We start from the raw sequence: 25,946 nt of genomic DNA, 5'->3' as shown, positions 1-25,946 counted from the left end.
CGGGAGCTTCATCTTGACGTAGGCCTGTGTTTCTCTTGTTCCACGGCAGCATCTCACTGAGAGGCCTGTGAGAGCTGTCAGGGGTGATACTGTTTCCTGCCCTTTGGATTTACAGAAGCAGTTAACTTCTCTAATCTTCCGGGCCCCCCAGCTTCTGGATGCTGTCTGTTCGTTTCCACCTTTGCATACAAAACTTACAAACAGTTCTGGCCCGAGCTCATTGCTTCCTTGAAATGCCTCGCTAACAGCCGCGCTGAGCCGCCAACACACCCACACTGTTTCTTTCCAGCACCTTCACTGAGAGCTACCGGCTTCTTAGGCAGAGGGGCCCCAAAACACTGTGGCTTGGGAAAAACAAAAACAAAAGTTTATTTTTCTCTCGTTAACCGTCCTGAGGTTAAGTGGCTCAGGTTCCAAGGGTCCCTTACCTCTTGTTTCTCCGTGGCAAGGGCCGTGCATCTAAACTCCCATGTTTAAAGACTGGTTTCCTTATTTTCAGTGTGTCTAAGACCCATACTTCTGGTTTATACTCCACGGATCATCCACTTGTATTTTAAAGTAATGTCAAGGTGCTGTAAACATTTATAAGTGCTTATGAACGATTTCTGTACTTATCGCCTCGTTGGTGGAAACTAGTTTGTGCACTCCTTTGAGTCATGCACTGGGCTTTGCCTGGGCTGAGCGATCCATGCCCGACCACGGGCCTGTCTGTGTTCCAGCTTGCAGGAGCGCCAAAGAGCTCGGAGGAGCGCACACTCAGTGTTTGAGCGCTCGCCTGGAAGTGGCACGCTTCAATTATGCTCACCTTCAGGGCCGCAGGACTTAGTCACGTGCCACCCTAGCTATGAAGTCTGGAAAATGGAGTTTAGTGCGCTATAAGAAAAGGAAAACACAATTTAGCAGTCTGTGCCATAGAACATAAAGCGAAATGATACAAAAAATAATGACAAGAGAAGTTGCAAGGCAATGTACGATATACAATTATTAATGAGTTAGAAGAAGAGCTGAGCTTGGTGTCACACCACCCAGAGCAGGATTCCTTAGAACAGGGAATCTGGGTTCCTGCTGGACCTTCTGTTTGGCCTGAAGTCCAGAGGCTGGTGGTGTGGTGAGGTTAACAAAGGGAAGTTCACATGAAGAGAGACTGAGAGCCACTGGGCGGGGGGAGTCCAGACACCACACACCCGGGTTTGGAACTGAGTTAGAACCCACAAGAGTGCTGGGGCAGGAGCGTCTCTGCAGGCCTCGAGCACTCCAGTAGTCAGGCCCTGGTGGGGCATCAGAGAAGCGAGCCCCATGCTCTGCCCTGAGCCCAAGCAAAGCACCAGGAAGAGGGAGACTGAAAGGTTCCGACCAGGTGAGAGGGATGGAGCCTCTCCAGTTCCAAACCTCTGTGCCCACTTGTGGATGCTGTACTGCAGACACCTGCTGAGGCCTGAGGCCAGCATCCTCTCAGTCTCCTGCATTAAAAACCTGCTGTTTAAACTTGCAACTTTATTCCTTATTGTGGCCTTTTCATCTCTGACGGCAGAGCTGAGGGAGACGGAGAGTTCTAATCTGCATACCTGCTACCCTCAGGGCGACTTTCTTCTTGTTTATCTTGAAGGCAGTTTGGGAGGTTAGCCTGAGAGGGAGAGGACCTGAGATAGTTATTTGGGAGTCATCACGTAGAGGCCATAATTGAAGCAATAGTAGTTCTAGTGGAAGAAAGTTTAAAGGAAAAAAGAGAGGGCTGATATCCGAGTCCAGTATATGCATACCCCAAGGCCATGGAAGGACTGGAGACGAAGTCCAGGAGGGGACAGAGCCACACAGGCTTGGGAGGGGAGTTTCAAGAAGGAACTAACTATTTGTCAATTTCCACAGTGAAACCAAAGAAAAAGAGGACTGGACACTGGATTTGGGAATTAGTCAATCAAATTGAACCCATTTTTATTCTGTGCCAATTACAAGCAAGTTTCTGCATTTGAACAGGGAGACAGAAGGATACCAGTTCTGCTCCCGACAGATTCAGAAGTGAGGTTAAGACAAATAAATATTTAATAAAGTAAGTTGAATACCATAGGAGAGGTTCCAAGAATTTATCAGATTTCTTGAAAGAATAGCCTATACTTTCTTCCTACTTCCGTCTCACCCAAGCGTTACCCAGTACAGTGTGATCAGGTTTCCGTCTCCTCTGCTTCCAACCAGCTAACTGAAACTAACCACCATGTGCACCGAGCACTCGTTGGGCATCGACTGCATGCCCCTTTGTTGGGCATTGGTTGCACAAATGTAAGAGACTCTTCTGGCCCTTAAGAAGCTCAGCTGACACTGAGGTAAAGAACCCTTCTGCAGTGCACGGTCAGGGGATTTCCCTTCTCCCAGTGGCTGAGAGAGAGTCTGAATTTAGTAAATAAAAAGCCACTTTAGGGAAATCGGTGGATGCATGTGTGAAAGGTCCAATTGTATAGCCTTGTATAGGACCCGGGTTCATCCAGGTCTTGTATCGCCCCTCATGTTTGTATTCCCACTGTAAGGCTCCGGTGGAAGAGCAGAGGTGAAAATGCTAGAATAAAATGAGGCTATGGATGGAAGAGGGATGAGCTATTCCTGAGCCCCTGAGCTTTTTTGTCCACTCAGGGACTATGCCTGGCTCGTGTTCCCAGCATCTAAAGACCTGCTGCATTTATAGCATCTCCACCAGGGCTGCAGACTACAGAGCTCCCGGGAGAGCGGCACTTGCCCAGCATCCCCCACAGCTAGTCCTGCCACTGGAAGTGCCACTCAGGAGGGTGCATCAGTAGTGCCACCCAAATGCAACCCTTGTAGCTAAATCTGTGTTGGGTTTGCTTCGCTCCAGGCTGCAGGGCCCCCTTGGCTCAGACTGTCAGTTACCCCCACCCCCACCCCCCTTGCCCTCCTCACAGGCCTCTTAAGGAAAAGTCTACTGCTTCCTTCTCTGCAGTGTCTTGTTTTGAGCCTGGCTAATCCTTAGGCCCAAATTAACATTTAAATCCATGTCACTTATTTCCACGGTACACAAGACTAGGAACACAGAGAATTGGAACTGATCCTGGCTTGCTCTGGGCTTTGGAGGTGGACTGCACTGTGCAGGGATCTGCTGGAATCCAGTGTAGTCATCTTTGTTTTATGTAACCCCTATAAGTCACTCATTTAGTGAATCACTATGTGTAGAGATATTTGCTAGGGTTCTGGTATGTGTAAGGGGACATGGAGGACATCAGAAGAATTGTGCTACTGGTCCATGCCAGACAGAGGATTTCTTCCACTTTCCTTCTCTGAGAGTTGCTGTTTATAACCAGAAAATGTTATGTGTTTTAGATCTTAGTGAAAGATTTAAGAAAATCCATAACATATTAAAACTTTGCAAATAACGCTTTTTGTTTTATTACTATGTGCTTTAAATGACATCTGTATTACTCAGAGTTCCACAGGAAAGAGATGATCCAGTCAAACTGGTCATTGGAGTGGGGGATGGTAACTCGGTAACTGAGGGAGGGCAGATTCATGTAAACCAGCAAGAGAAGATGCAGTTGCAGCGCCCCAGAGCTAGAAACAGTTAAGAGCGAACTCCCCTTAACCTGAAAGACTGGGGAATGGAGTAGGAGAGGCTACCTGACAGGAGCTAACCCAGCCAACCTACAGCAACCAGGCGGGGAGGGAGCCGGGGAAATCATTATCTCAGCCTCCGCCCTCCAGATCTCTAGCTATACCTCTCACTGGTACCTCTCATTGGTAGGAGCTGGAAGGCGAAGAAGCCTGCAGGGTAAAGAGCGGATGGAAGGATGGAGAGTGGAGCTGGAGGGGCCAACAGTGAGATCAGACACAGCGCTCACATGCCTTTTACATGCGTTTCCATGACCTGGATGTCTTTACACACATGTGCTATTTTGCTACCAGTCTGGCCCAGGGTGAGAGAGGGAGGCAAGAGGCTGTGAGCCCCCTGCTCTAGTGATGAACCTGCGTTCTGGCCAGTGCAGAATTCCTGCCCGGACCCTGACTCGCTTGTTTAGCAATAGCACCACTCTCCTTTCCAACCTCGGAAGCCTTGATTAAAACAACGGTTTCCCACTACAGCCACACGCTTCGGAAATATGATTCCCTTTCCTGTGCAGAGCTTCGGGATTTAGTGAGGCACTAACCTGGGCTGGTGTGGTGTCCAGAAGCATGGAGGGGTCACTGCAGATCACTACTGACCTGTCGCTGGTAACGGGGGGGTTATTTGGAACAAACCATGTAGAGCGAGAGACTCTTGAACGTTGTCAGAACTGGAGGCAGGAGATGAAATGGAGTAAGCAAGGGGATGCGGTACCACAGTTAGGTTAGCACAAACAGCTTGGAGCAACATTTTGCCTGTTGTCAGTTTTGCAACATGAAGAAATCTAATTGTCTTCTCATGGGGAGTTATTTGCTGTGAGCAAGCACTTTGAAATTTCCCAAAATGCAGTTTCACTGAGTGACAACATTCTTTGTACAAGAAGACCATCTCTATAAATTTTGGCATTTTGTCTTCCTTCAAAACTACTGGCATATGATTACACAACAGTCTAAGGATATTATAGAGCCTATGCAGTTATGTTATTATGCATATTAATTTTGAGCATTTTGATTAGCACCTTTACTTTTAAGAGGGTCAGAGGACAAAAATGTACCTGTCATCTTTCTAGCCTAATGAATTAGATGACATTAAAATTGCATAATTGGGGTGGTGAACACGCAATACAATATACAGAAACCTATATAATTTTATTAACTGTTACCCCAATAAATTCAATGAAAAAGTAAGAGAAATTGTATAATAGAGAAAGCAAACAATGAAAGATTTACGTTACATTTGGATAAACTAAGCCAGGAATTTGCTCACTCATATAAAATCTTGGTCTCACCTCTTTTATTTGGTTTAGTTCTCTGTGTTTTCAAGTTTGCTTTCCTGTTTAATCAAGAGGTTTAAGGCAGCCCTTAGTCATCAGTGACATCCAGGGAACAATAAACTTGATTATAGTTGTTTATTAAACAAGTCCCAGGGTGGAAGTTGTGCGTGTACACCGTGGCCTCCTGTAGATCCACCCACTCAGTGGAAAGAAGCAGCAGCGGTTGAACCAGCTGACACACGGCGGGCTGTCCTCCCCACTTAAAGGGCTCGCCAACGTGCGCTGACACAGAACCTGTTTATTCCGAGAAGCTCAGGTGCAGTTTGCCTGTGTGTCGCCACTTCTGAGCTGAAGATGACTTGAGGCATGGAAGTTTCTTGTTTCTCAAGCACGCCCCACGTGTGTCTGCCTCTCTGTGTGGCTGCTGTGCTTACCGTCAGGTGGAGTGTGCTGTGGAGACCTGTTTTTCTGTAGAGAACAGAGGATCTAAATCAGAACAGTTTTGTGCCTGAGACGACCATTTGTTCTTAAGAAACAAAGTAATGCAACTTTCACAACGTTGAGTTTGGCTTTCTTAAGAGAAATGATCTAGCATGTTAAGATAGGGGAGCGGATTTGTAACACCCCTACACTAAACTCGCCATCCCCAAAGTGAAAATGTGAGCTTTACCCAGTCATGTCAGAGGCTTCCAATGCTCTGATTATAGACAATATCCTTTTCAACTGAATCTCAAACAAATTGCTACCCCTCTGTGTATTTTACCAAAGCAAAGAGTAAAGTAACTGCTTATGAGACATACAGGCTTTATTTATTTTAAAATTACTGGAGTATGGTAGAGTTGATAATATCTTCTTCCCCAACCCCATCTTTTTAAAAAAAGTTTAAAAATTATTTATTTATAGAACAGTTTTGTATTTATAGAAAAATTGAGCAAATAGTATAGAGTTCCCACATTACACCCCCACTTCTGCACACAATTTCTCCTATTATTAACATCTTACATGAATGTACGTTTGTTACAATTAATGAACCAATGTGGATACATTATTATTAACTTACATCCATACTTTATTCAGATTTCCTTAGTTTTTACCTAATGTCCCTTTTCTGTTCCAGGATCTAGGATACATATTGTATTCAGATGTCTTGTCTCCTTAGGTTCCTCTGAGCTGCGACAATACCACAGATTTTGCTTAATTTTGATGACTGATGGGTTTTGAGGAGTCCGGGTCAGGAATTTTGTAGGTTGTCTCCGAATTGGGATTTGTCTGAGGTTTTTCTCATGATCCGGCCAGGGTTACGGGTTTGGGGAGGAAGATAACAGAGTAAAGTCCCGTTCTTAACATATTCTATTAAGATGACAGACTAGCCACATGACTTACCATTGTTGATGTTGACCTTGAGCACCTTGTTGAAGTCGTGTTTGCCAAGTTTCTCCACTGAAAAGTGACTCTCTCCTCCCCCCCCTTTTCATACTGTCCTCCTTGGGGGGAAGTCACTGTGCACAGACCACACTTAAGGAGTGGGAGTTACGCTCCCCTCCTTTAGAGTGCAGTAGCTACATCATTTATTTGGAGTTTTTCTGCAGGGGAGATTTGCCTCTCCTTTCTCACTTACTTGTTATTATTATTGTTATTTTTAAATATGTTTTGATTGATTTCAGAGAGAGGGGGAGAGAGAGATAGAAACATCAGTGATGAGAGAGAGTCATTGATGGGCTGCCTCTTGCATGCCCCCTACTGGGGACCGAGCCCGCAACCCGGGCATGTGCCCTGACTGGGAATTGAACCTCGATCTCCTGGATCATAGGTTGATGCTCAACCTTTGAGCCACACTGGCCGGGCTCACTTATTTATTATTTTATTCATTCATTTACTTATATTACTATGGACTCTTGGATGTTTATTTTATACTTTGGGTTATAATGCTTTGATTTTGTTGCCTAAATTGTTCTAGTTTTAGCCATTGGGTCCCCCTCTCTTTTGAAGTTTTGTTCCAAAGAGGAGCCATAGTTTCTGATGTGTGTACTGACAAGGGAGGGGTCTCACTGTGGCACTGCCCTTCAGATCACCCTGTCTTGTTTGCTCTGATGAAGCCACTGTTCAAGGGTGGCAAATGCCCCTCCTCACCCATCTCAGCCAGCAGGGCTTGGCGCCAAATCTCTAGAGGGAAATGAAAGAGTTGTAAGACCCAAATTAGAAAGTGTGCAGTAGAAGAAAGTAATACTGCTCAGTGTGGGTAAACGGTTAGGGTGCACGTGGGCACATGTACACAGGACTTTTCATTTTATTCTACATTTAACAATTGTTTACTGAGTGCCTGCTCTGTGCTGGGCATCATTCCAGGTACAGGGGATGCGTCATAACAACACAATATCCCTGATGTCCTCAGCACCCAGGGAGATGGACCTTTTCCCCGAGTAGACAGGGTCAGGTAGTGAGAAATGCTGTGAGGACAATAAAGCACTAAAGGGCAAAAGCGCAGGAAGGTGGGGTGAGGCGCTCTTTTAGAGAGTGGAAGGGAAGGGATCTCTGATAAAGTGACATTTGAGCAGGAATGAGGTGGAGACACATGCCCTTTGGGTATCTTGGGAAGAGGCTTCTGGGAAGAGGGACCAGTAAGACCAAAGGCCCTGAGATTAATGGCTGAAATGAACCTCAGGGGTCATGTGGGTTTAAATCTCCCATGCTATCCTGGATTTTGCCATTAGCATGAATTATTAAAAAGAATTCAGTGAGCAGACATGGCTGCTTTTATGCAGGAGTGGTCTCTTTCCTGGCTGTGAGCGTGCCCACTAACCTAGCCTTCAACTCCCGTGTGGCTGGGGTTTCCAGAACGGAGAGGACTAGTCTACATTTGTGGACCACAAGGAAAAAAAATATGCCTAGCACCGAGTGACCTTGTTGGGCTGCACCCCCATTCTTCCTAGGAGGAAGAGGAGAGTGGCAGTGAAAGGCAGCTGAAGGGCCAGCAGCCACTTGTCTCGTAAGATGTAGCTAGAAATAAAAGCTGTTTGAGTGGTTTTCAAATGTCTTAATTTTCATAATTGTTTCCACATTATGGGCTGGCTGGACATTTTTTTAGAGAATCAAGTTTGGGAGAGTCTAAATGAAAGCTTTGCTCATGAAGTTTTCATTTGGATTCCACATATAGACTTTCCAAACCTTCATTTTATGAAGTCTTAAATTACTGAAGTTTCAAGTTGTGGTAATAGCTCCAGAGTTTAACATCTCTTGTTTCTGGATCAGAACAATTCAAGCCCTTTATACTATTAGTATAAAAGAAAAGAAAACCAACACCGCTTGGGATTTGGCAGGATAAAAGTTTAGCGAAGTTAAAGTTGTCTTGATATTGACCATATTGTGTGGCCTATTATAAAATTTGAAAATATATTTACAGAAAAGTGACTTTTCTGTGCTTCTTAGGGCTATTCAAACAAAACAAACAAACAAACAAACAAACAACCCAAAGACCATTTAGAATGCCCAATTTTTTTAAAACTTCATCTAATTCAGGCTTTATTCTAAGCAATCTACATATATTAATCTATTAATTTCTTTTATTTTTATTTTTAATTTTTAAAAAATATATCCTTATTGATCTCAGAGAGAAGAAAGGAGAGGGAGAGAGATAGAAACATCAATGATGAGAGAGTCATTGATCGGCTAACCCGAAACCTGGGCATGTGCCCTGGCCAGGAATCAAACCCTGATCGCCTGGATCCTAAGTCGATGCTCAACCGCTGAGCCACGCTCGGCCAGGCTATTTTTAATTTTTTTATTATCATTGTTGTTGAAAGTATTACAGGTGTAGTCCCCCCCCCCCCTTATTTCTCCCATATTGCCCAATTTTTAAAAAATAGTGCAAGACAGTCTTTGAATGTCATTTGATTGGGTCATTCTGTTTTGGTAATTCTATAGTTATTTTAAGTATGACGCTTGGTCTGTCTGATGTTTTGTCTGTGGAGAGATGGTGTTGTGTTGTAGAAAAACGTGTGCCTGAGTAGAATCGGGTCTTCCACGCACTAGTTGTGTGACCTCAGGGAAGGCCGCATCAGTTTTTCCATCTGCGAAGTGACTGTGCTAAGAGCATCTACGTCCCTGCTGGGGGAATTAAATGAGATGACCTATGCAACATGCTTAGTCCAACACTAGGCACGAAGTAATCACTCAAATATTAGCAATTAAAAATACAGTAGTAATAATGAAGTAGAGATAGTAAATAACTGACCCAAGAAAGCGTAGTTAATAGGTAAGGAGTTCACTCGTTGGCGTATTTAGTGGGTGACGTGTAAGTCAGCTAAGGCATTTAATTGAACCCTTTCATTTTAGTGGGGGAGGAGATAGTGCAGATGGAGATTCATTCATTCATTCCACAAATCTTGATGCTCTCCACAGGAGCATAAAAGGCATGGTGCCCGCTCCCCTGGAGCAGAACTGGTCTAGGGTGAGGATGGACTATAAGTGTATAAACACAAAAGAAAATATGGAACAGACAATAGGTGCTCTGGTGAAGATATAACAGGGCTCTCTGGTCGTGAGAGCTGTGGGGTTACTTTTCACCCTCTCCCTTTTGTCCACCATGAGCTTGTTCTCAATATCTATGCATTTGTTTTGATTTTTTAGGTTCCGCATATAAGTAAAATCATATGGTATTTGTCTTCCTCTGTCTGACTTATTTCACTTAGCACTATACCCTCTACGTCCGTCCATGTTGTCGTGAATGGTAAGATTTCATTCTTTTTTATTGCTGAATAAGTTCCATTCTATTTATACAGGGTGAAGCAAAAGTAGGTTTATAATTGTTCATATGGAAAATATTATAATTAATAAATTATAAAAGAATAAACTCTGTGTCTTGCATACTCACAACTGTAAACCTGCTTCTTTATTTATTCATCTACTGATGGATATCTAGGTTGCTTCCATATCTTGACTATTACTAGCAATGTTGCAATGAATACAGGGGTGCATATATCATTTCGAATTAGTGTTTTTGTTTTCTTTTCTTTCTTTGGGTAAATACCCAGAAATGGAATTGCTAGATTGTGTGGCAGCTCTATTTTTAATTTTTTGAGTCATCTCTGTACTGTTTTCCATAGTGGCTGCACCCGTTTATAACCCCAGCAACAGCGCACAAGGGTTCCCCTCTCCACATCCTCATCAGCGCTTGTTATTTATTGGTTTATCGATGATAGCCATTCTGACAGATGTGAGATGATATATCATTGTGGTTTGAATTTCCCTGATGATTAGCGATGCTGAGTATCTTTTCATACGTCCGTTGGCCATGTGTATGTCCTCTTTGGAGAAATACCTCTTCAGGTTCTCTGCCCATTTTTTATTTGAATTGTTTGGGTTTTTTGGTGTTAAGTTGTATGAGTTCCTTATATATTTTGGTTATTGATTCCTTATTAGATATCTATCATTTGTGAATATCTCCTCTCATTTTGTAGATTGTCTTTTCATTTTGTTTATGCTTTTCTTTGCTGTACAAAACTTTTTATTTTGATGTAGTCACAATTATTTAATCTTTCTTTTATTGACCTTGCCCGAGGAGACATGTCCAAAAAGATATTGCTAAGAGAAATGTCAAAGAGTTTACTGCCTATGTTTTCTTTAGGAGTTTTATAGCTTTGAAGTGGTCAGAGAAGGTATCTCTCTGAAGGGGATGTTTAGGCTAGGATCACGAGTCATATTTTAAAGTTTGGGAGGGGTCAAGAGATGATAAATCCAATCATTTGTTATGAGTTCACCAAAGTTTTTGGTAATTTCCAGGTAAGAAAATACGGTGATCTGTAGTTGAAGTATGCTGAGGACCGTCAGCAAGTTTAGCAGCATATGGCAGAGAGAAAATAATCGAAAGTACTAATTCACAAAACTTCCAGTTATTAATTTTTGGAGCTCTGGGGTGATCTTGTTAGGAAATGTTTAATAGGAGAGTTGGGGGAAATGATATCCTGATTTGGTTAGTTGTCAGCATATAAGGTTTTCTGGTTACGTGAAACTTTAAATAGAAAACCATTTTATTTTCATTAGTACTGAAAAACTCTAAAGTGTGCTTTGCTGATAAATGTAGTAATAATGAACTGTGTGAGGTTTTCCTTTGGACATTAATTTTAATGTTTCAGACTGTAGTTGTCAAAGAAAGGTATTCATTAAGTAGTATGTGTGCTTCTTAGACAGAATTTGTAAAGTAGCATTTAAAAGTCTATTTATTTATTACAGAAAATGTGGAACAGAAAACTCTGGAAAGAATTTTTTAAAAATGACCCACAATCCCACCATCTTAATATTACACTTTGAGATTTTTTTCTTATCTTTATTCTGCATCTTTAAAAAATAGTTAAGACATCACACATATTTATGTGTGTATATGTGTCTATATATGTATACAAATATATGTATACAGGTATATGCATGTGTAATTATTTGTAATTAAAATAATAGCATATGTTTTTTCTTATATAACCACAACTTCATGGTAAATGTAATTTTTAATGGCTGCATAATTTCTATCCTGTGGAATATTTTTTACAAATTCCCTATGTGAACATTTTTTGCTCTTATTTATTTCGCCCTAAAGTAGAATTCGAGGCTGAGAAGTAGGGAGCTGTGTGGTGGAAGTGCTGGCTAATCATGATTTCTCTACTTTGTAGGACAAAACTACTCAGTCTCAAGACAGTTTTTGTTAAAATATGTCTAAGAATGTGCCATTTTACTTTTTATGGGGGAAAGTTAAATTTGAAGATTTTTGAAGTAAAAATCATTGAGGTTTTAAGACATCATATAATTACAAATTCAATCAAATTTATGAACCAAAACTGTAATGTTAACACTCTTTAGAAAGGAAATTAAGAAATTTTAACTTTTTTTGGTAGTATTATAATGCCAACAACTTTCTGACATATTACTCTTGATTTTGCAGATGAATTAATCAAGGATAATATAATTTTAAATGAGAAATGTGTTTCTCTTAGGTATCTAGAGCATATAGCAAAATAAAATGTTATTTTTCATTAGTGAAAGGACACATATTAATTGTATCATTAAAATTTCTCGTGTGATTTCTTTTTTGAATTTCTATATACTTTTGATATTGTTGAAAGCTGAATTTTCTCCTTGGATATTTAAATTGAATTTTACTATATTAATATCTTTTATTCAGCTCTAATTTACTGCTAGTAAGATTAGAAATACAATCTCTCTCAAGGGCAGTTCGACAATATGTATCAGAAACCTTTAAATAAATTTACATCCTTTACTTCATCAACTTGAAGTCTATGGATTAATCTCAAGGAAATAATTGGCCAAGTATGTAAAGATTAATGCACAGAAATGTAACCTTGCTTACAAAAGCAAAATATTGGAAACAACCTAAGTGTCTAGCATTTAAAGATTGGTTAAATAGTGTGGTATATTCATATACTGGAATATTAGGAAGCTATTAAAATAATCAAATACGTCTATATTTTTAATTTGGGAAAATTATCACAAGAAAGTGTAGTTATATTGGCCTGTTGTATGGAGTTATCTGATATTGGCAATTAAATACTGGTGAATTCTGTGAAAGAGAGTAATTTTTGTTTTGTTATTATTAAAATTGAGACCCCTTTCCTTGTAATTGAAAGGCACTAGAATTATTTGTCTCTTGAGACCACTCTCAGTTGTTTATTTTAAGCATAGAAAGTGATATTCTTACCTTCCATTTGCTATGACAGAGAGGCATGTGTCTAATTCACTTAAAAATATCATGTCATTAAAACATAAATAAAAAAGAAGACTGCCTAAGATACATTTCTGTTCTGTATTACTTCAAATTGATATCTGATATGCTTGTCCTGATTCTGTCTGTGGTATTGGATTACAGAATTTATAAGAACCTTCAAAGCTGGGGATTTCTATTAAGCTTTTGCTGTTAGAGCCACTCGTTCCCAGCAGTGAACTGCTCAGGGCCTGAGTTTACTGGATCTCCAGCATAAACTGCAGCCTCACCCCTTGTGAGGGAGCTAGGTTTCCTGGCCTTCAACCCCTGGCCCCTTTAACAGGACCTTTCATGCTGTACCCAGACCCTGTGAGGCAGAGCACCTGGTCATCCCACCACACATAGATGGTGGGCAATCTTAGAGCCTCTGCCCACCCCTCCTTGGCCACAGTCCCTCATTTTGGGGGTCCGAGAGATCTTGTCCTGAGATTAGTATCTTCCCTGTCTGCCTGATGCCCACTTTGGGATCTACTTTCAGGCATGTGTCCTGAGGACTTGCCCTCGCTTGGCAGGTATGTTCTCGTATCCTTGGATGTCTGCCCAAACTCCAGAGCTCAGCCTTGCCCATGGAGGCCTGTTCTTCCACTACTTAGTGCATTGAAGAGAGTCTGGGAAAGGAAACTAACCCGAAGTGATTGAGTTAGAAAATCCAATAAACAAATTCAATTGGTACGATTTGGATTAGGGGAATAATAAAGAAGTAAGCAAAAGCGGTTAGGAAGGAGTATTGAGAGCAGTGTCCAGCCCGGCACCCCATGCCTAACAAGCGGGTGTTGTCACTGTAGCTTGAAACCAAAAGATGGCAAAAGCAGGATCAGGAGTGGAATCAGAGTGGAGGAAACTTGATCTCTTGGGGAAGCCATTTGGTCATGTGAAAAGTAACTCAGCACCCGTTATCTTGGCAAGAATGTGCCTGGCATTGCCAACCTACCTTTGATTAATGAACAGAACCCATAAATAAGAAATTAGCTGGAAACCACCAGGAGAAAGCATTAATATGTTGTGCTGTAATCATTACCAGTGCAGAGTGGATATTGCAGGGCTCAGAATGTTTTACTTACTGCTGCCTCCATGATCGTTTTTTCATTGATTTATTCAGCCAGTTGGCCAGCCAGCATTCAGCAAAGACCTGCCATGAGGCAGCCAGGGCAAATGGGTCCAGAGGTTATAATGATGACACATACCCTCCCTCACTGAGCTCCCACCTAGCCTGGGAAACAGACGACAATTACCGATGTGAGATAAATGCTATGATAGGAGGAGATCAGGGCTAGGGTCCTGGAGCGAGGGATCAGAAAGATTGATAGGAGCTGGCCAGACAAGGGGGTTGCAGTGGCAATTTGTGGTTTATTGATTGATTATGCAAAGAGTGATATTTGTTTCTTCTTTAATTTTCCAGGATGTTCAGCTCTTCTCCACAATGAATGAGTGTCACTATGATAAGCAGATGGACTTTTTTTATAACAGGAGCAACACTGACACGGCCGATGACTGGACAGGAACGAAGCTTGTGATTGTGTTATGCGTTGGAACATTTTTCTGCCTGTTTATTTTCTTTTCTAATTCTCTGGTCATCGCAGCCGTGATTAAAAACAGAAAGTTTCATTTCCCCTTCTACTACCTGCTGGCTAACCTAGCCGCTGCTGATTTCTTTGCTGGAATTGCCTATGTCTTCCTGATGTTCAACACTGGCCCCGTTTCAAGAACTTTGACCGTCAACCGCTGGTTTCTCCGCCAGGGCCTTCTGGACACCAGCTTGACCGCCTCCCTGACCAATTTGCTGGTGATTGCGGTGGAGAGGCACATGTCAATCATGAGGATGCGGGTCCACAGCAACCTGACCAAAAAGAGGGTGACGTTGCTCATTTTGTTTGTCTGGGCCATTGCCATTTTTATGGGGGCAGTCCCCACACTAGGCTGGAATTGCCTCTGTGACATCTCCGCCTGCTCTTCCCTGGCCCCCATTTACAGCAGGAGTTACCTCATTTTCTGGACTGTGTCCAACCTCGTGGCCTTCTTCATCATGGTCGTGGTGTACCTGCGCATCTACATGTACGTCAAGAGGAAAACTAACGTCTTGTCTCCACACACCAGTGGCTCCATCAGCCGCCGAAGGACACCCATGAAGCTCATGAAGACAGTGATGACTGTCTTAGGTAAGAGGAACCAAGTGAGCCATTATTCCCATTCACTCGGCAAGTATTTATTGAGCTTCTGTTATATACAAAGCACTTACTAGGTGGTAGGGATGCAGTAGTAAACAATAGACATAAATCCCCACCCGCCTCCAGCTTATACTCTGGTAGGGGAAGAAGACAAAATAATTTGAAAATAAAGTATTCTAATAGGGAGAAACAAAGTAATTCTATAATACATTTTATTATGAAATTTATAAAATACGAAGTTGATGAATCTTATTGGAAAAAATAAAGCAAGGAAGGGAGATGAATGCTAGGCAGGTATACTTTGCAGTTTTAAAAAGTGCTGTGAGGAATAGCTTTAGCTAGAGGATGACTTTTTTTGTTTAATATATCTTTATTGATTTCAAGAGAGGAACTGAGAGGGAGACAGAGAGATAGAAACATCAATGATGAGAGAGTCATTGATCGGCTTCTTCTTGCACTCCCCCGACTGGGGATCTAGCCCACAGCCCGGGCATGTGCCCTGACCAAGAATCGAACCTCGAGATCTCCTGGATCCTAGGTCGACGCTCAACCACTGAGCCACGCCCGGCTGGGCTAGAGGATGAGTTTTGAGCAGAGATGTGAAGGTGGCAAGAGAACCAAGCACATGGGTGTCTGGGGAAAGGTGTTCCAGGCAGAAGATGCAATAACCTCAGGGGCCCTGAACAGAAGGAGCCAGTGTGGCTGGAGTGGAGTGAGCAGGGGGAGAGCAGGAGGAGATGAGGTCAGAGATCTGAGGGTAGGATGAGATAACTCAGATTATGGAGGGTTATGCACTTATCATAAAGACTTTGGCTTCTCTGAGTGAAATGAGAAACCATTGGAAGTTTTTGAACAAAGGAGTGGCATGATCCAACTTAGGTTTTAATGGCCTCTCTCTGGCTGCTGTTTTGAGAAAATACTATAGTGGGGCAAGGGCGAGAGGGAGAGAATTTCTTGCAAGGGTATTTCAGTACTTAGGAAGGATGACAGTGCTGGGGACCAGAGGGCAGTTTGGAGATGATGAAGTGTGGTCATATTCTGGATGTTTCTAACGGTAGAGTTGATAAGATTTGCTAACTGGTAGGTGTGAAGGAAAGTGCGAGGAAGAGGGGTGGTGGGGAGTGTTATTTACTGAGATGGGGAAGACAGAAGAGGGGGGTTTGGGGTTAAGGTCAGGAGTTTGGTTTTGGACAAGCTAAGTTTAGGATCCTATTAGACATTTCAGTGGAATCACTGAGTAGGCAGTTCCATGTATGAATTAGGAGTTAGAAGGAGGTATGGGCTGGAGATCTATATTTGAGAGTCACTGAGGGAAGAAATGGTATTTTAAGCCACAAAAACAGATGAGCTCGTCATGGAGAAGAGAAGAGGACCCAGGAATGAGTCTTAGGACACTGATGCGAGGAGGAGGGGAAGGCAGGGAACAGCCAGCAAGGGAGCCCAGAAGGAGTAGCCGGAAATCCCAGGAGAGTGTGGTGGCCCAGAAGCCAAGAGCTGGGAGCCCTGGAGGAAAGGCAGTGTGGGCAGTGGTAACCCTGAGAGACGGCATCCGATGAGCCTATGGGGTCTGTAGAGCGGTCGGTCGTATTTTAGTGACCTTGAGGAGACTGAATTTAGTGTAGCCAAGAGCCCAAGCCGAGCAAAATAAAGAAGGAAAGTGAAGAGAGGCTTGAGGACAGCTTCTGAGAAGTTTGCTTTGCCCCCGTGAGCCCTGTACCAAGAAGACACATTTGATGCAAAGAATATTCCCTTCATTTTGTTTTCTCTATGGTAGGGGGTCTGCTGTCCCCCAATTCCAGTCTTGGGTCACAGGTAGAATTTGTAATGTGTGTGCAGACAGGAACTTTTGTGGTTTCACAGGCCTTGTCTTCGACGTCCAGAGACCTTTCCTCCCCATGTGTGGCGGCTACAGCAGTGGGGACTGTTAGTGAGAGACCCAGGAGAGACCAGGAGTATATTCTGTTCAAGCCGCAATGTAAAGGAACTATAAAATGAATTCTCGAGAAACAGTCCACATTAGGGGATGTAGGCTGTCTGCGGTGTGGTATGGGAACCATCATGATGTCTGTAAATCCTGAAACTGCTGATAAGATTTGCAGATAAGCAGACACACAGCATGATTGTTAAAATAATTTCCAACTCAGGATTCATTTTAGTTAGCAGATATTTATGTATTGTTTCATATGTGTCAAACATTGTCCTAAGTATTTTACATATGTTAGTTAATGCTCATGGCAGCCCTGTGAGGTAGGTACTACTGTTCCCCCCATTTACCAGATGGAGAAACTGAGTAGAGTTCAAGCAGGATGCCCAGGGTCACTCGGCTGTTACTGGTGGAACCAAGACTGGCCGGTTGGCCTTTGGAGTCCACATGTTTAACACCATACCCTGTAGCTACTTGGATTGGTTTGGATTTTTCGCTGGTCTCATCTTTGTCCTATCTCCTGCTTTGACCACCCACCTCATTTTTCTCTGAGTGCCTTGACAAGAGCATAGACAAGAATAAGACAAGGAGGGTCAGTAACCAATGTTTCTGCTCTTGAGCTAGAGACTATATTTTTGGTAAAGAGTAAAGTTTGTTATTTATTGGTAGTGTGAATGATTTCTGCTACTTTCCCTGCTTAACTTGCAAACATAATTGTCTGCTTGGCTATATGTCTTGAGAAATTACTTGCCTGATGAAGGAGAAAACTTTCTTTTTTTCAGCATATTATATTCACACATAGCATGAGATAGAGAAGGCTTCTGTAACCCCAGGTGGAGAGAATCGGACTCTGTGAGGCAGTCATGGTCACTAGCTTCGGTTTCGTATGTAACTATGTCTGGACCATATGGAAGGATTTAAAATAAAGCAGCTGTGTGGTTTGGGTAGGTGAGGTATTGGATAAGGGAAGAACTGGAATAAACAATGAAATGCCAGGTAGGATAAGAGAAGTTGTGGCATTGAGATGGAACAACATCAGGGAACTGATTGATGAGAGGAAGACAGTTTGGTGTTGAGGATGTGGGGAAGCTGCTCAGTGGTGAGCCAGAGGGATCTCCTGGAAGACAGGAAGTTTGGGGACAGGGGAAATGAAACTGAAAAGCTAGGTGGTCTGAGGTTTTTAGACTTCTAGTTCCTGATTTCTTTGGATAACAGAAGATTTGGGGTTTTAGCCCCAACTCTGTCACTTTCTACAAGGGTGATCTGAGGCACATTAGCTCACCTTTTTTTTTTGTTTTGTTAAATAGATAATCTTTAAGCTCTTTCAAAGTTATAAAATTCAATGATCCTATTATAACAAAAAGTAACCAAAGCCAGCACAGTCTCCGTGGATTGACTGTGCATCAAAGCACAGAGTCCGCTTCCATGAGAACATCTACCATAGTATTGGCTCAGGGAGGAAGCCCCTTAGTTGCTCTGTCTGATACATGTAAGAATTCAGTTGCCTGAGACAGGTATCTCCCATGTGATAATATATCAGAAAAATCAACAGTGCTGGCATCTACCATCATTGTTGTCACTGGTTCTGAGTATATGGAAATTAATAGCTTAATGATTATTTCTATAATGATTTTTTGATTTAAATATCTTCATAATAAAATTCTAAACCTTTCTATTTATTCCTTGCTATGTATGTTGTAAGAAAAGTTAGTTTAAGATTAAAGATTCTTTTAAACACACCTTTTAAATATTAGAAAGTCAATGACTATATATTAACTGTTTGTCAAACAGCATCTAAGAGGCAAAGGTTGCATGAATTCAGTGAGCTGAATCTCATTTCAGAGAAGGAGAAAGGGATAGATAGGTCTGTAGAGTTTGGGAAAGGCTTCTTAGAGAGCTTGGGTTGTGATCTGAAAGAATGTGTGGGATTTGTATGGGCAGGAGGGAGAAACATTCTAAGTAGGAGAAAAAGTATAATTAAAAGTGTGATGGTAGAAACATCGAAAGCTTTTGCAGTACCACGAAGAAAGCCCTGTGGAGCACAGATGCATGTTGTGGCACAAAGGGAAATAGTTCGGCTGTGAGCTGGAAAAATTTAGTTGGCTGTCCTCTTTGGGAGGCGAGAGGTAGACCAGATGACCTTTGTGTTTCTTTCCAGCTTTAGGATTTTGGTTGGACACAGAAGCATGCAGGGCTGGATGGGGTGCAGATTCTTTCCTTGCTGAGGGAGGTGGTAGTAGTGATGACGGTGCTGTGAATTTTAAATCTGTGCATGATTGGAAAGGCATATAGTCATCATGTTCCCATTTCAGCAGCCCTGAGGCAGAGTGCTTGCTCACACCAGGTTATGATGCGTGATGGGCCTTTTACGTGAAAGAAGCGCTTATTGAATATTCTCATCGAAAAGATACTGGGGACATATGATCTTACTTTCCACAGGGCACTAAAGCCCTGCCAGGAGAGAGTCCTATGTTTTGAAATTCTATTTGTCAACATGCTTAATCATCTGCAGCAACCAAACACACAAGAAACCCCATGTGGAAACCTCTCATTTACCGTCAGACAACACACCATTCAAACTGCGCACACAGGGATGTCTTGTTTCCCAGAAAATGGGCTTGACTTGCTTCTATTTTGCAATGTCTTGAAATACAAAAGAAAAGAAAGGTTGAAGGGATTTGTGAACCATACTTATGAAATCTTCCATGAACCTTCCTGTCTCCTGGGGTGGTGTTTTTCAGACTGCAGGTTGTGACCTGCTAGCAAGTACTGAAGTCAATTAGGAGACTGTAACTGACACTTTTTAAAATGACATAAAATAAAAGAGAAAATATCTGAATGCATTGCATGTAGTAGGTATTAAGTACTGTTTTATAACGTGTGTGTGTGTGTGTAATGGATTATGGTATAAAGCATATTTCTTACTATGGGTTATGGTCAAGAAGATTTAAAAAGTCATGGTTTTAGGGTCAAGGTTTCTTTTTTGCCAATAAGAACTGAACCCTTTTAAAATATGAGGGACATTATAGTTAAGGGACTTTCTAAAGGTTTGTGGTAATTGAAACAAAGAGCTGGATGTTTTTCTTCTCATTCTTCCCTCCCACCTCTCCACTTAGATGAACCCTAAATCCTGTCTGCCTTCTCCCAGGGGAGAGAGGAAGGAGGCAAGGCGGTGGCCACAGAAGAAACAATACTCGGAGTTCTCATGCTAGGAAATGGGTGAAATTAGTACCATAATGAGCCTTGCTAGAGCACTCCTAACAATCATACATGACATTTCTGCAACACCGTGTCCTTCTCAGTGTCTTAATACATTGTTCTCATCTGGTCTCATGGAAATCCTGCAAGGTAAGTGGGGGTGATGTTTTCCTATTTTCCTGCCACTCCCCTAGATGCACCCTGTACTCAGCTATAATTAATTATTTACAGTTCTTTGTCTTGCATCCCTAAGCCTTTGTACTTGCTGGAATATTTTCCCCCTGATCTGCAGGGAAACTCCCATTCATCTCGTAAGATTCAACTCCAGGGCCTGTCTACTCTGACTCTTTCCCTGTCTTACGTAGGTAAATCTGATGGCTGCCTCCTTGGGGCCACCTCTATCTAGTCCTTACCTTAATCAATGCACTTAATTGTTTACATGCCTTTGTTTTGAACTAGCATGTGCATTCTTTGAAGTCAGGGACTTTACCTTATCTACCTTTGCTTATCTGCTCTGTAACACATTGGTTGAGACTATAATAGAATAAATAAAAAATGAAATGGAGGTTTAGGGAGGTTAAGTGCCTTTTCAAAAGCTGGAGCTATAAGTAGGACCCAGGTTTCCTCACCTCCAGCCTGGCCTTTGGCACGCTCTGATTGTGACCTGCCGAGGAGGTCGCAGTGGCTGGGGAATGAGTGGCTATCTCACTTTATAATATGGAAGACTGAGGTCTCAGAAGAATAAGTGATAGTGCTCCATTGGAAAGAGGAAAACAAATGAACATTTTTGAGTGCCTACTACGAGGGGGTCTGCATGGGACATGCTTTTAGGGTTTTATTTCACCTAATCCTCATAACAATTCTGCAGGTCTGTTTTATAGATGAGGAAACCCAAGTGGACTAAAGCATCTTGACCATAGACCATACTGGTACAAATAATTATAGTCAGTACTCATTGTGGGCTAAATGTGGCTCTGAGCATTTTACATGTTTCATTTCACTTAATCTTCATGACAGCCCTATGAGGAGGTTCTGTTATTGCTGAGATTAGAGTCCAAGCAGATTGGCTCCAGGACCCCACTCTTCAAGGTTAGTTAGCAGCCTCTTGTAAGTGATGGGGCTGGAACAGCACCGACCCGAGTGATGAGGTATATAGCCTGTATATCCCTCGATTTCTCGTTGAGTTTATTTCTGTAAAGTCACTTGATCTCTCAAAGTTTAGCTTGCTCTTGATTAGTTTTAAAGAGTTTGTAGCATGTTAGCCATGGTAGTAACAGTTATGACAATATCTCCCAGAATGATATCTTCACAGTCTTCAAATTCTATGTTCATTAAAGTAAATGGCAAGGGTAGGGGCTTGGGAATAGGAAGGGAACCAGATTTAAATTCTGGCTTTGCTACTTCCCAGTGGTATGACCCCAAGCAATGTAGCTAACTGCTCTGTGACTTAGTTTCCCCACCCATAAGGTGCTGTTGATATCAGTACTGCTGGCATGGCCAGGTTTTGAGGATGCAATGAGATAATGCATTCATAATATCTAGCGCCGTGCTTGGCACATAGTACTAAGCAACTTATTTAATAAGCACTAAGTACTAAGGAGAGTAAACTACTCTTCTCAGGCCTTACTTTGACCCTGAAGAGCCTTGTCCAGTGTATTCCAGCAGAGTGCCCTTTCCCCCCAGTAATGTCACAGGTACTGTAGAGATGGGGACTGGAAACCTGTTGGTGCCATCATGATGGCAGGTTTTATAATGTGGACAAGTAGCCGGGAGGAAGCTAACTGGGTATGCTTTGCAGAGGCTATGTGACAGCTGGTGAATGGCACCAGCTTGGTTCCAGGGGACCAGGGCCAGTCTGAACACTTGCTCAGGACAGAACTGCAAAGCTCTGCCCTTGCATTGCTAGTCCTTATACCCTCCCCCTGCCCTGGTGAAATTCTGTTAATGATTCCTGTCTCTGACAGATGATCTTTGCATTAATAATTCATTTTACTTTTGCAACATTTATGAATAAAACATTATAAGTGAGACCCTGACCATCAAACGTTAGCTTAATAAGAATCCTGTAATACAGCACCAACATCTTGTGTGTAGATCTTCAAGACAGTCCTCAGAGGAGACTGTCCTCATCTCGCTAATGCATCCTCCCAGGTGCCTGGTTAGTCAGGTACTATGACCATCTTTGCTAGGATTGGAAATTTGCCCTTTGTCTGGAAAGAATGGGGACCAGAACCCAGACCTTTGATACTGTTTCTGTTTCTGGCCTTCATCAATGAACTGTCCTTGCTCCATTTAAAAAAGGGGGCCACACACACACACACACACACACACACACACACACACACTCACACCTGCCCACACGTGCCCCCCCCCCCCACGAAGAAACTAGGAGTCCAAAGTAGCTAACAAGAACCCCTGGGAATTCTGAAGCATTTGTTTTCAGCTTCTGTGGCCTTATAGTGGCTTCTGTATCACAAAAGCCTGCTCTCAGTGTTTGCTGCCTTGCATGCCTTAATAATGAAATATCTGTTTTTAAAAAAAAGAAAAAGTTAAAGCTCTGCCTTAAAAAGTGCTGAGTGAAACGATCAGGTCGTTGGCCTGCAGGAGCTCTGCTGCTGTGCAGTCATGTCAGAATGCCTCATTCTTGTCACCGCCAAGTCACCCAGGCACCCACACTGAGGACACTGAGTCCAGGTGTTCATACTTCTGTCTTGAAACAGCGAATTCAAGAAGCGCCTTTGTGCAGATGCTATTCCTATGTGCTCCAGGACATTGCAACAGGGCCCTGCAGGGAGAGGCCTTTATTCCAGGGCAAACTGTCAGTGAGCGAGTGCAAAGTATAATCTCCTCCCAGCTGTGCTCCCGGGTGCCCATGGCCAGGCCCCTCCCTTCCGAGGGGGAGGGTGGTGACTGAGAAGCCTCAGTGTCTGACGTTAGAAGGAAGACAGCTTCAACTTAACAAACAAAACCCCATCGCTGAAAGCCGCTCCATCCCACCTTTCACGTTGTCTCCACGTCTTGACACCTGTTCCGCCACCCGGTCTTCCTTCTGTCCCTCGCCCTCTCAGCTGCTGTCTGAGGCCTTTGCTGTCTCACGTGTGGCTCTTGTTCCCTCAGTTTCCTCCTGCGTCGCTGCTGCCGGTGCCCCCTGAGTCGGGGCAGAGGTCGTTTTTCTAGATTCTGTCCTATCCGGTAGTCACTGCTCTGCCTTCCCCCACCTCCTCCGCGTGCCCCTCCCCTCCTGCTCATCTCAGTCCCCTGGCTCTTTCACTCCCCACCACACTGCCTCCTTCAGAACTTTTTTCTGGTTTTTCTTCTTTTTGGAAACCCAAAACCCTCCTTTTCAGCTGGAACCAACAGTTATTGAACATTTCCTGAGTGCAGGGTACAGGAACACTTCTCAAATTCTACCTCTTTCCCCCCCAGCATTACAGAAATAATTGACAAATTAAATTGTACATATTTAAAGTGTACAACGTGGTGATTTGATGTACATGTGCATTGTGGAATGACGACCGAGATGAAGATAATTAACACATCCATCACCTCACATAGTTAATTCTGTGTGTGGGGTGTGTGTGTGTGTGTGTGGTGAGAATACTTAATTTGTACTCTCACTAGCTTGCAAGTAAACAGTATCATAATTAACTATGGTCCTCAGGTCGTACATTAGATCCTCAGAATTTATAACTGAAATTTTGTGCCTTTTGACCTACATGTCCGTTTCCCATCCCTAACAACCACCACTCTATTCTCAAAAACTCTACTCTGCATTTAGCAGCTCCCACCTTCCTCTCAACCCATCAGTACCCTCAAGACCCTCAAGGTGCTCTCATTCCGTTTTTTTTTAAATTGGCTTTTTTTCTTTTAAACTCCACATATAAGCGATAGCATAACAGTAGTTGTCTTTCTCTGGCTATGTCACTTAGCAGAGACATTCCATGGCCCAACTACATCTAAACCTTCTGCCAACAGCCAGCCTCCTGGGAGGCTTAGAGCTCCAGGACTCGGGAATGGCCTCTTTTAGGGCTTCAATTTCTACCAGAGGAGAATGTGATTATCACTTGTCACACCTCCAGGCTAACACCTAGAATAGCAAGGTGTGTGCTGGCCTGTGGTAGAATTTTATGAAATCCGTGCTAATGTTGTTTGTACTTTTAAAATCTCCACTGGGGACTGTTTCATCTAGTGTGTAGCTAAAGCAAACAGGTTGGGTGGGAACAGGGAGTAAAGGGTGTTTGCTGGAATCCCAGCCTGTCACAGACCTAGGGATCCACATAGAAGCTGGGAGAAAGGGCAGGTGAACCTGTAGTATTGCCTGGGGACGCCACAGGCGAGTAGCCCTTCCCCCTGATCTGACAGTTGTCCCTCCAGTCCAGACACCCGCTCTCCCTCCCCACCAGATGCCTATTATAACTCTGCAGAGTGTGAGAAGGAAGGATCCCATTACCTTGAGGGATCAATAGCTGTTGAGAGATTTGCCCAAGTTCACCTTGTAAATCATTGCTAGTGTTGTGGCCAGAGCTCTGCTTTTCCTAGTTCCTGCTGCTTCTAGTGGCTCTCCCCTCCAGCCTCATGAAATACACCTGGCCTCGGATGCTGCGTGACAGTGATACACAACAGGGGCTGTTTGTTTCCATCAAGTCAGAGTTTACTGCCCACCGGTGGGCCTGTTTTAGACTTTATGTTTTACCAACAAGAAGAGATTTCTGTTTTTTATAAAAACTCATCATAAACATTTATTGAGTACCTACCAGGTTTTAGGCAGTATGCACACTAAAGATGTGGCCTCTGCCCCAAAGGCACTGTGAATCTGGGCTTGCTCTGATGTTTGACGGCTCTCGGGAGACGACTGAGATCCGTGAGTCAGTGGTTGGCTCGTGTGCCAGATAGATTACCCGGTGTCGGAGCTGCTCTGGGTGGCTTTTCATATGTGCAACTATGAGGGATCCTTTTTATAGGCTTATCTGAGGAAATAAAAAAGGTAACAGAGAAATTTACACAAGGATCAAGTGATGGGGTGTCCACGCACAACATGCTGTGGATGGTCTATAGAGGCCTCCTTGAAGAGGTAGGATTTGAGCCGGATCTCAGTATGACATGTGGAGAGGAGAGGACACTGCAGATAAGAGGAGAGGCAGGGCGGGAGACAGGCATGCACATATCTAGGGAGACCCGACCAGGGCCAGGAGTGGGAAGGGGAGACAGGGCAGACTGATTTCTGGAATAAGGGATATGCATAGTAATAGCAATCTGGTTTGAGAAGCATCCTGGAGCCAGAGAATAGATGACCTTGAGTCCTAAGATTGTGTGGATTTTATTGTCAAACACCTGTGGAGAGCAGGTAGATATCATGGGTGTGTGAACTGGGCCTGGGGTGGGTATGATGCAGTAGGGAAGGGTGGCACCTATGGCTAACCGGATAGACTCAATTTTTGTTCAAACACTATGCAGGCCAAATTCAATAGGTCCGTGGCCAGTCTTCAGCCCACAACTAGATTGCCCCATCTGGGTCCTGGGGCTCCTTATAGTTAGCCCTGATGTTCCATCGAAGGCTCCGGGCTCCAGAGGAATTATACTTAGTTTATTTCTGAGGGTTTGGACACTGGAAAGCATGTAGCGAAGTTCCCAGGATCTGCGTGGCCACTTGTATGTCTCTGCATGCTGTCTCAGAGTGGAGTTCAGTGTCTTCTACTGGGCCTGGGAATCATGAGGATGCTGAGGTGCACAGCAGACCTGAGTCATTCTGGACATGCTGATTCAATCTTTATTAGAAGCTAAAACTGTGGCTCTTCAGTAGCGTGGGATGGACCCTCAGGAGGACATAGAGGTGGTCCTACCAGAGGTTAAAATTAATTTCTGGGACAGTAACTGGACTCTCCTCCATGTTCTAGCTTGGAGGAAAAATATCGTTCCTCTGCTTTGAGGCCATGGGCAGTTCAGGGAGGAAGGAACCTGGAGAATCCTCGGGTGTCCTGATTCTTCCTTACCTGCTTCTGTGTAATGAGGGATGGTGCAGC

General features: G+C 43.3%; 1 protein-coding gene across 1 annotated transcript in view; it reads left to right on the top strand.

Annotated features, from left to right (window-relative positions):
• Window positions 1-25,946, top strand: part of LPAR3 (lysophosphatidic acid receptor 3) — a 75,759-nt gene that overhangs the window by 10,023 nt on the left and 39,790 nt on the right. The window contains exon 2 of the mRNA XM_081144058.1: window positions 14,039-14,795. Within this exon, the coding sequence (XP_081000184.1) occupies window positions 14,060-14,795 (736 nt within the window). The 5' untranslated portion in view covers window positions 14,039-14,059. The remainder of the gene's footprint in view (window positions 1-14,038; window positions 14,796-25,946) is intronic.

The sequence above is a fragment of the Miniopterus schreibersii genome (genome assembly GCF_964146895.1).
Source record: "Miniopterus schreibersii genome assembly, chromosome: 8".
In the NCBI taxonomy this organism is placed as follows: Eukaryota; Metazoa; Chordata; class Mammalia; order Chiroptera; family Miniopteridae; genus Miniopterus; species Miniopterus schreibersii.
Note: the sequence above shows the minus strand (reverse complement) of the source record. Positions and strands in the feature narration are given on the sequence as shown.